General features: G+C 35.4%; 1 protein-coding gene across 1 annotated transcript; it reads right to left on the bottom strand.

Moving 5' to 3' along the window:
• Positions 1-8,262: 8,262 nt before the first annotated feature.
• Positions 8,263-9,272, bottom strand: LOC125207750 (uncharacterized protein At1g76070-like). The gene has a single exon (XM_048107226.1). The coding sequence runs from the start codon at positions 9,086-9,088 to the stop codon at positions 8,435-8,437; it is 654 nt and encodes a 217-aa protein (XP_047963183.1). The 5' UTR covers positions 9,089-9,272; the 3' UTR covers positions 8,263-8,434.
• Between the last annotated feature and the right edge of the window lie 2,734 nt (positions 9,273-12,006).

The following is a 12,006-nucleotide window of genomic DNA, read 5'->3' as shown; positions in this document are numbered from 1 at the left end:
TTCTATCTTGTTTGAGTTACTCATTATCAACTAGACAATTACTCCTAATTCGTTTCAAATTATTCAGGTCAAGTTTCGGTAGGTTGAAATATTTATTTACCTTATCAATCTCAAATTTTTTCAATGAATTTCGATATTATAAACTCAAGTATTAATGCGAGAAAAATTCACCATACTCTACTTTTTCTTTCGACAATCTTTATTGCTTTATTTGTTATATTCTTGGTATACAGAGGAATAAAAGTACGACACATGATCACTTATAATCAATTTTGTCGGCAATATTATAAAAATAAGTGAATAAAACTATTTTTGAACTTTTACAACATTAAAAGAAAATGTGACAAACAAAGAGTATTATAAACTTGGATTTATTAGTGTTTTCAGTTATTAGAACTTTATCCCTACTCGATGGGACCAAATCTGAAGAAACCAACATATCGCGTACGATTCTATATACTCTTTAATTCACTAATCGTTACGTCCACTTCAATGAGTCCTTAAATGAAACGTAATGAACATAAGAAAATAATTAAGAGTGTAACTGACCAAAATGTAGGAGAAGATAAAATTGATATTAATCAATAAAGTAATTAAGAACATCCACAATAGTGCAGATGTCCTGGTGGACATCCCAAAAACACCTCATGCCGTCCTGTATAAGGGATCAGTCGCTGCATACCACTTGTCCATGCTCTCGAGCATGTACTGCGTTGGCTGGACACAGGCGAGATTGTTGAGCTCGGGAGTGACCAGGGAATCGGCTTCCGATTGGACCTCGTGGGACCCGCTGGCGCTTTCCCTAGCCATCCGCATCGCAGACATTTGCCCAATCGGGCGACGGCGGCGGGAGGACGATTGAGGGGTTGGGAACTCTGCCTCGGCGTCGGGGAGCTCGTGGGAACTGGCACTGCTGCTGTACTCACCGGAGGCATTGATCTTCGTCCGCTTCGGCCAGCCAACTTCAACACCCGCAGTAAACTTGGCGGAATTCTGCACCACACGAAAGACCTCTCAATATTTGAACTCCTTGTAACCCAAATCTCTGTCGGGGAACTGCTGGTGAGACAGAAGCTTCACATCATCGCCAGACATGCCGCTGGTAGCCGAGCGGAAATTGTTTTGGTAGATGCCAGCAAATCGGCTGACCTGCTTCCTCAGCCGCTCTCACTATTTCCGGCATTGCTCTCCATCGTGCAGGTTCCTATATGCCGGTTTGTATTTGAGGTAACTGTGGCTAATTCGCCACCACATTCTGTCGATGGGCTGGTTAGCCCCGACGTAGGGATCCTCGACTACACCGACCCAGGCCCTTGCCAGCGCGACGCACTCCCCTATGCTCCATATGGTCCTCTTTCTCCCGGGGGCTTCCTCCCCCACCCCCGTCCCCTCGTCCCCCACCCCACCCTCGTTCCCCGCACGCGAGGTACTGCCCTTGCCCTTGCCTCTCCCTTGCCGTCGGTTGCATCTCAGTGGGATTCTCCCTGACCGGAGATAGTCCCAACTCGTCAAAAGAGAAAGTCACGATCCCGGTGAACCGAGTCTCCAGAGGAGTACTCTGAGGGGAATTACTAGACAATAAATCCATATAGAGGCGATATACATTATCTCCAGGTGATTGGGGGACCCCCCTGCCTGCTCCCCCCCTCCCCGAGCGGCTGGGGGTCCTTGCACCATCCCGGGCATCATCATCCCGGGCATTTGGGGCATCATCCCCTGCATCGCGACACTCATCCCCGACATTTGTTGCATTTGGGGCATCATCATCCCGGACATCATCCCAGGCATATTGTAATACCCGAGCATCATCCCCGACATTTGTTGCATATGGAGCATCATCATCCCGGGCATCATCCCAGACGTATTGTAATACCTAGGCATCATCCCCGCCATTTGGGGTTGCTGCATCATTTGCGTCATTTCGGGCATCATCCTAGACATCGGTGCACTTCCGCTGGCATTTTCCCAACTCTAACGGGAAAAGTCGACGTTTGTGACTCGCTCGTGGCGGGGGAATCACTTGTTAGGTTTGGTATACTGAAAAGCATGTTTCGAGCAAGTTTCGCTTGAATAGAATCTTGCTTGTATACGTAAAACTTTATAATCCACTTTTAACCCGATTCAGTATTATTCGAGCAGTTTCGCACGAATAGAATCAGTATATTATTACATTGTGTTTGCTTGTGCATTTATAAGATGTTTTACAAACATTTAAATGCATAAGAAGTAAACAAAGCCTAAGTCTTTTGCTTAGTAGACTGGTTGTGGGCGTCGTCCACTTTAAGGTAACTACAGTCGGTTCTATCCAATGCTTTGCAAAAGAGAAAGAAGAATTTCACAACCTAGATAGGCTTTGGCTACCTATCGTGAAAGGTTGCAGTGTCAGTCCGATTATTTCTAAGCCTTTCTGAAATAAGATGACGTTGGTGTGGTATAGCATTGAATGGATCTAACAACAAGACGTGTCTTTATGCTATCTACTGAAAGACTAGGTCTTGATAAATAACTATTTCTTAATCTACATACGTTAGCATTGAGCATACGGTATTGATTATGCACTACTTTGACTTATCAAATGGTGCGGGTTTTTCGCAACCCAATAATCCTGAGATATTGGGTAGTGGTGATTAATATCTAGCGGTGCTAGGATTGCTATTATGTTGAATCGTGCGCGAGGTGAGTCTCGTTTGATAATGTCCTAAAGAGGAGCTCGAATAAGGTTTTATTATTCAGAAAACTGACTAGTTGGAGTTTTATCGCTCTATGAATAATAATTAAGTGTTTCTTGCTAAGTCCACTATTGGAATTAATAAGATATTAATTAATTAAGTCCATAGCAGACATTAATTAATTAATGGACATTTATATCTTAAGCGCGGAAAATAAATAATAAACAAAATGAAAACCCGGATTACTTGTAATTTCGGATTTGGATGGGGAGTGCAATATTACTTCTGTAGTGGCTACTCGTAATATTGCAATATAAGCTTGTATTAAATTGTGGGTTCAATTTAATTAGTAAAAAGCTAATTGGGGGAGCCCATATCCAAAACCTTCCATAGATCCCTGACTGGGCCCAATATGAACTTAATATAAATAGGAGAATAAAGGAGAGACAGACTTACAATTAATTATTCGAGTCCTAGTATTTTGATAAGATCAGTCCACCCTGATATCGAGATACAGTTCGGGAACCAGTCAGAAAATCTGTGGTCTAGTATTGAAGATCGTCGTGGAGAAGGCGCAAGCAATCGTCGATTCTTTGAAGAATCAAAATCGGTAACCCTAAACCGTAGAAATCATGTTTAGGATTTATATTATCTAAACATGAATTATTTGCGTTCTAGCATGCAATTATCTGTTTAACATGTGAATTGATTAATCGCATAATCGGTCAAATAGATCCGTGTCTGATTTATTTGTTTTGTACAAGCCTTCCACTGTGCAAGGGGCACCAAAACCCCATCATCACTATCGTGGTACTCCATTTATCTTCAAAAGAAATGAAGGTAGAGAGAGAAAAACTCGTTAAAACAAGTGGTGCGAATGAAATGAAGGTTCAACGAGCCGTATATATAGAGTTTTAAAAAAAATTTAATCTTCGGGACGTCCGTTGGTTCGACGCATTGGCTGACGTCACAACGGACGTCCCGAGAATGTCGCGAAACACCGATGTCCTCCACTCTCGTCCGCGTCTGTCCGTCGGTGGCCTAATGGCGGACGTCCTGAGCGGACGACCGGCACGCCGACCGGATGTCCGCCGGAATATCCGCCATAGCGAATGCTCTAAGTGACGTAGCAAGTGGATCCCAATAACATATTGTGTGAGTAATGAGTTTTTTAAAATCAAAATCAAAAGGTTTTTCCTTAATGGAGGGCTTAGATTTAATCTAGCCTACATTTGGTTTAGTATAACTCTAAATGGTACGTGGTATTCTCCCTTCATAAAATAATGTCCTCATTTAGTACTATGGGTAAAAAAGAGAGAAACGCTTAATTAACTTTAATATCTTAACTAAATATTTTATATTTTATTTAAAAATAGAAATAGTGCAAATAGTTTAGACGGTCTGAAAATGAAAGCGAAAAATATGGGACGGTGAATTATATAAATGAGACCTACATTCCACTAACTTTTTCTCCCCATTTTCTTCATTCTTAAAACTTGCACCAAATCAAAGTGAAACTGGATTAAGAGAGTATAATGTAATGCTTCTCACCTACATGTTATACTTATAGAGTTGTATTCCCTCCGTTCCTTGTTAATAGATGTGTTTCTTTTCGACACGGAGATTAAGAACAATGTATGTTATGTGGATAATGAATAAAGTAAGATAGATGAAGAAAGAATAGAGTCGGAGAAAGGGTTACTTTTTATGAAAATAGAAATGACTCAATTATCTTGGAACTTTCCAAAATAGAAAAATGACTCAATTAACATAGAACGAATGGAGTATTAATTAGTGATTGATACTCCCTATCCACCAATATAAGACCAAGTTTGGCCAGACACGAATTTTATAAAATGTACGTAGAAAGTTAGTGGAAAAGGTTAATGAAAGGTGATTCCTACTTTTATGTATCAATTTTATAATGAAATGTAAGTGAAACAAAGTTAGTGGAATTTATGAAAGTAGTAAAAAAGCAAATGAGACATTTATTGGTAGACGAAGTGAGTAAAAATTGACTTTGTAACCTGATATGTATTTTTCTTTGATCCGATATGGATTTTAAAAAATGTAAAAATGGATTGAAAAAGTTAATGAAATGTGAATTCTACTTGTATATAGCATTGTATATAGCATTGTTATAAATATGAGTAAAATGAATTAATGAACCATGGAGTTAACAACCAAAAATAATAAAAATGAAATAAGCCAATTAATATAAAATGGATCAAAATGGAAAACCGAGGTATATATAGGAATGGAGAAAGATTGCTACTTCAGGTTTTGGATTATAGTAATGGGTTTACATTTAATTAAATGGACTATAAAACATTAAGGCCCCAGCAGATTTATTAGTAGTTCTTTTGGAGCAAAACTACATGTAGTCCACAATTTTGGTCCAAAAGCCTCCTATATTTATTAGTCACAATGTCTAGACCATTTTCATCCTTATCGCCTTTGATACTTGTAAAGAAAATATATAAAATATCTAGTAGTTCTATTTTTGACATTCACTTTATTCACCATACCCTCCTATTTCAATAATAAATAAAAGATAATTACTACTACTACTAATTTACTAGTACTAATTTATTTTATAGTTTCAAAGGCCTCAAATAGGCCCGGGGCCTGTTCTGTTAAAAGCGATGGATCAAAGATCTTTCTCAACCCAAGCCCAGCCAATTTTAAAATTAAGTACTATGAAACTATAATAAATGATGGTATGTGTATTTTATTATAATTAGCGAATTTATTTTTGTAATTTTCATGGAGTATTGGTTTTATAACTACAAGATCTTTGGGCCACTTTTAAAATTTCTTATGGACGTTAAAATTGGCCTGACAAATAATATGGAGTAGTGTTTTTTATATGTTAGTACTTTTAGTTTAATGAGAAATTCATCCAAATTAAAAAAGATACCGAAGCTGAAAAATTGCCTACATGAACTTAATTTTTGAAAAACTGATGAAATTTGGGGAAATCTCACCATCCATATGTTCAATATAAGGCAATGAGATCAATATCAACAATCATGATATTTTAGTGAATGTTAGTGAAAAAGTTGCAACAAATTGTAACACTTTCAGTTTTCATGAGCTATATGAAATACTTCCTCCGTTTTTAAAAAATAACAATTATTTTGATTTTGAGCCGTTCCTTACAAATAGAAACTTTAGAATTTTTCTATTTTAGGACAACCCCACAATATACTAACTCTACTTTCATTACTTTTTCTCTTCTTCTCTCTTATTTTACTCATTTTTCTTTTTCCCCTCCCTTACTTTATCAATAATAGGTATTTTCACCGACTAACTATCGAGTATTCATTTATGAAAAACATGTTAAATAAATAGGATGAAATATGTGCGTTGTAATTGACAGCTCATCAGTCTAACAGATGGCAATCATTGACTTTTTGCATTGCAAAAATGTGTAGGTTAGGTTTAGAGCATCCGCATCGCGTCTCGATGTGGGCTCGGTCTCGTCTTTCCGAGACGAGACCACATCGAGACAGTGATGCAGCCTCCCATCTTGTCCCGGTTTCGTCTTGTAGCTCGTTCGGGAGAGCAAGTTGGTGAGCCAGCTCGCCACGCGCGCTGGCCACATGGCGAGCTCCCGTTCTTCCGTGACGCCCACTCGCCGGCCCACGAGTGGGCGTTGTTTATATCCATTGAAAATGTTTTTTTTTTGTTTTTTTTTTAAAATTCGAAAAATCAAAAATAAAAAAAAAATCCAAAAATTACTAGCCGTTTATAGCCGTTTTTTTTTCAAATTTTTAAATTTTTTTCTATTTTTTTTAATCCCTCAGACACTTCTATAAATATCAAATCATTCCCACAAATTATCCACCATAAAAAAACTCTCTATTCTCACTCAAACACTCTACATTCTTCATCTCAAAACATTATTCTTCTCCCAAATTTTAATCCATTCATGGATCCATTCGAGCAAATGCATCGAATAATGGAAGAATCGCTAGAAGAAGACCGACGATCACCGCTTCATTTTCCATGATTATGCGGATTTCAATAAATTGTAATATTAGGATTTTTTAGGATTTTAATTATGTGTTTTTTTGTTTTTTTAGGATTTTCATTATGTGTTTTTTTTTAATAAATTTTTTAGGATTTTAAATTGTAATTCTCTTTTTTCTAATGAAGTGTGTTTTTATTAATTGAATTTGTTGGAAATAAAAATAAAAAATATAATTGAATGAATAGTTAAGGGATGAGATGGTTAAGAGATGGATGGATGCAGGTGTTGTCTCTTAGTTAAGAGATGGGGTGAAAATTACAGTGGGACCCATGAATAATGAAATGATGAGACGGTTAAGAGACGGATAAGATACAAAGATGCGGATGGCCTTAGAACTTCGGATATTTTGTCGCAATTTTTCTATGTTCCTATCTCCTTCCAATTTTTTATAATTTTTAATTTATTTATCAGAGAAGAAGTATTGTTATATATGACAACTAAGTCAGTGAGGGCGGAGCTCTACCTGCACTAGCATTTCATACTTATAAAGGTACTTACATTTAGTGAGGGTGGAGTTCTACCGAAGCTGAAAAATTGTCTACGTGAACTTAATTTTTGAAATACTGATGAAATTTAGGGAAATCTCACCATCCATATGTTAGTTCAATCCATTTTTCTTTATATTTCTTAAAATTTGTGCTATAATCAAATAAGACTCCTATCATGGGATGGAGGGAGTACAAAATATTATAGAGGATGTTGATCGTGATGTATCTAGTTATTAAATTTGGTTGTTGTTCAAGGACGTATTGAATGACCCGGTCGACGTGCAAGCATGAATCTTGGTAACTACATATCCATCTAGACATGTCTTCATATTTGTCAATTTTTGTTGGGCTATGGCACAATGCAAAGTTGGATAATTTCATTGTTGGACCATATTTAATTGGTTTATTTTATGGAGTTATGGTCTAAAAGGATTGAGTTAGGCCAGAGCCAAGCCCAACGCTTAGATCCAAAGATCAATCTCCAAAATCCAAATTCAAAGCACATCCGCAATAAACACACAAAGCATGACATCCGGTGATACGAGTAAACTCGTATCAGAGATAATTCAGCGAGGAATCGCCGGATAAAAGAGGTCCATTCGCGGAATGAATTCCGTTGAGCAACCGATGAACAAAGACAAATAAAGTAAATTGCAGAAAAATAAAAGACGATAAAAAATATAATTATATTTCTTCAATGATTAATTCAAAAGATAACAAAGACTCATATTTATAATACTCACTAATAGCGTAATTTAGTGATAAGAAATAGAAAAGATATGCTAAATCAATAATATATGAAATAATAGAAATATAAGAATATTCTGTAGATATACTCGTATCACCCAGAAAGAGGGTAGGTCGGGCGGTGGCTGTGCTCATGTAGGCTTCCTCATATTTTGTTGGTCCTTGATTAATGCATGTTCATTTTTAATATGATATTATCTCATAACTCTATTTTTAAGTGATAAATTTTAATTTATTATTTTTAACTCACAGAAAATCATTTCAGAGAAAATATAAATAATAAAATTAAGTTAATAAATAAATTAAAACTTCAAACGCTACTAACTCTATAGGTTATTAACCATTTATGAAATAAATCATCACATATACGACCAATCTTTACAATTTCCGTTTACACCTTCATACATGTTCTTGATACTGCCACCAAAAAATAACAAATGCAACTTAATTTCTGTGGTAAATCAAAACAAATTATTTTACATCACATTCTATTCTCAACAAACATTCAGCTTAAGAGGCTTAAGCTGAGCCACAGTCCTCCTCTTCCACAAATTAATCTCCTTCCTCGGCTCCAACACCAAGCCGGCCCCACTCCCCAACATCGGAAAAACGACGTCGTCATCACCGTCGCTGTAGCTCCCCCAATCCCCACCGCCGCTCTCCTCGGTCGCCCAATCATGGCACGCAAACGTGTCGCGGCTGCTGGCGAATCTCATCAAGTGGCTCAGCCGCGGCGCCCTATCCGGAAGCGGCGGCTTCCCGCGATTAATTGAATCGTCGCCTTTTCTTCTACCGTTGAAAATCTTGTTGATTACCGACGGATTCTTCTTCAGAGTCGCGGGCTGTTGGGATGGTATAACGGGCCCGTATTCGGGCTGAAGCCTGCAGATCTTTTTCTTGTGCTTGATCTGTCCCATGCACGAGATTTTGGGTGAAGTCGGCTCTTGCGTTTCGAAGCTTTTCGACTCTTCCCGGGCCTCGGCAGGGATCATGGAAATCATCGGGCCGGAGAAGGCCCGGTATAGTTGGGATTTGAGGTTATTCGAATTTCCACTAACCCGAGGGTTTTGGAATGAAACTGAAGATGTAGCTGCTCTTGGTATAAGCCTCAATATCTTGCTCTTTGATTTAGATGATGCCTTTTCCATTGAGATTTTAAATATTTCTCTCTATATCTCTCTTTTTGTCTCCTTCAAAACACACTTGTTTGTGTTATATGAGGGTGAAGAAGATAGAACAAGGAAGAGGATCAATATAGTGTTGCAAAATTGACCAAAATTATAGTATGAGAGAAGAAGAGTGAGCAAAGCAAGAGTCACCTAGCATTAAAGAGAACAGCTTTGATAGGGTAGTTGTTCAAAGGTCCAAATTTTCGTGCTAAATTAAGAATCAGACCCTACTTGAATTGTTTATACATTGATGTAGTCATATAATAATAAATGCACAAACACCTATGTCGAAGAGAAAAATGAGAAAATTGTGGCTTGTTGATCAATTGATATTTAAATACAGTTTGCACATGGCATTAAATACACGTTCAAGTGACGTAGATTTATTCGATTAGAGTGATTAGGGGGATTAGTACCAATAGAGTATAGTTGTAACATATACTATATACTTTAAATCGGTGGTTTTCAATTTTCACATGCTTGTATTTAAACGCAATGTGGAAATCTATAATTTTGTTACTCCTAAAAAATTATTGTACGCGTTCTCTTACAAATTTCAATCTACTTATAATATTATTTCTCTATTCAAACTATAATATGGAATTGTGATAAAAAAAAATTATTTTATATATATATTTTTTAAAAAGTTAGGTCATAGGAAACAAGATGACACTAAAATTTAAGGAACCGTATAAGGGCGGGTCCAATATGCATTGTCATAAGGTCATAATTGGTTGCATCTAATTAATCTGAAAGATAGGTATAAGATTGTGTCATTTGAAAAATCATTAATTTAAATAATTAGGTTCCAACTTTCCACAAAATTGTTTTTTAGTGTAGTAGATAAATAATAACTACGGTTTGGTGTCAATGTCCTTGTCTTTTTATTTTTGATCAAAATTTGGTATGATGTCTTTTTCGCTCACACTCTATATCTCTCTCGCTCTGTGCATCGAATTAGAAGATACAATGATACATACATGACAAATGAACCGCAATTATATAATTGATGCATCTATATACTCTTATTAAATTTTACATTATTAACTATACATCTTAATTATAGATTAATAAACTCTTAATCATTGACGATTTGTCAATTCTTGCTAACGAATATATTTTTCAAAAAATGGTGTATATTAATTATAACATGTATAAGATATCTATTTTCAACTCTTGTTCTCATTAAATTCAAATTTCGACTTCTTAAAAAATGATAAAAACTCAACCTTCAACTGATGTGAATTGGGAAAATTATACCATACATACAAAATGTTTCATCAATGTTTTAAATTGATACAAAAAATTTTAAATTTACATAAATCATACAAAAAGTTTGATTAGTATATTAAATTAATGCATTTGTTAAAGTTCTTTTTAACACCGGTTACAACATTGCTCTTTGGTTAGTGTTTTTATTTAAAAACTAAGTTTGATACCCTTTCTTTAAAAACAAACAGTTTAAAAACACTCATAATTAGTTTTGTCATGGCAAAGACATTATTTAAAAATTCCGCATTGTATTTAGTACTATTAGTGAAGATTCTTTGTTTATAAATTTCCCAAATAACACAGAGATTAAATACTATAGCGAAACCCCATTTATGAAGTAATACTTTGAAGTTGAAGCTCCTTCTATAAAGATTTGTCTTCCTAAATTTAAAATTTCCATCCAATAACCAAAATAATTTAATTGAAAATACATTCAAAAGTGTAAAATACTTTAGCATAAGTGTAAAATATGAGAATTTTAGACAAAGAATCCTAAGTCTCGACCTTTTTTTCAAAGCCCACAAAATTTTTAGACTAAAACCAAAGTAAGTTTACCTATTATTGATGAGAGACAGAAGTTCTCCATAATATTTTTGGGGATTTAGTATTGGATAGTATTGCAGTGTGACATTTTGTCTTTTTGAGGATAAAATTCTAGTTCTTCTATTATTCTAATGATTTTATTAGGTGAAAAGGGTTTAAATAATAAACGGTGTTAAAAGGAACTTTAACAGATGTATTAACTTAATACACTAATTAAATTTTTTTATGATTTATGTAAATTTAAAACTTTTTGTATCAATTTGAAACATTGATGAAACATTTTGTATGTATAGTGCAATTTCTCCGATGTGAATCACATTGGCATGGTTTTGCCATTTGGTTTTATGTACTTAAGTGTTTTATAGAATAAAGACGTGTTTGAGATAAGTTAGTAATACCAAAATAGAGAATTATATATGGGCATTTCAAATTATTTGATATCATAGTTAATCTTAACTCAAGCCCAATAAAAGACAAGGGCCCTACCCAATCTTACCAAAATTATAACTTTAACCATGTTTATGTAACTCACCAATTTGTCAAGTTAAGCCATGTTATTTAATATACTATACAAATTTAGATAATTTCTGTTCTATCAAACAACAATGAAAAAAAATCATATCTTTGCATATCTTGACATAAAACTCGTATTTCTTATCTTATTTTACATATCTTCTCACATCCCATCTTTTTTATCAAACGAATCCTTAATTATATTGGAGTAAGTTGGATCTGTTAGAAAATAACTCAAAATACAGTGGATATAATTAAGAAGAAGGTCAGAATATAAATAGTAATCTACTTGTAGAGATCAGATCACTTGGGATTCACTAATTACCGAGACCTCTTTTATTGCAATTGATCTGAGACAACTAATCTCAAAAGTACAAGCCAAGATACAAAGAGAATTACAAGATTACAACTCTACTTATTACAGAACCAACTAATCGAAAGCCCTAGCTATTCTCAAGTCTTCAACCAGACTTGGGGTTCACGCTTCTTCTATTATTTGCACACTAAGTAAAAGAGTTAGTAACACAACACAAGATCCTCTCGGATCTAAGTAATAGCAATAGACAACA

Source organism: Salvia hispanica, chromosome 2 (genome assembly GCF_023119035.1).
Source record: "Salvia hispanica cultivar TCC Black 2014 chromosome 2, UniMelb_Shisp_WGS_1.0, whole genome shotgun sequence".
NCBI lineage: Eukaryota > Viridiplantae > Streptophyta > Magnoliopsida > Lamiales > Lamiaceae > Salvia > Salvia hispanica.
Note: the sequence above shows the minus strand (reverse complement) of the source record. Positions and strands in the feature narration are given on the sequence as shown.

Coding starts and splice junctions, on each gene's coding strand:
- LOC125207750 (XM_048107226.1), bottom strand. CDS start 9,088: ATGGAAAAGGCATCATCTAAATCAAAGAGCAAGATATTGAGGCTTATA.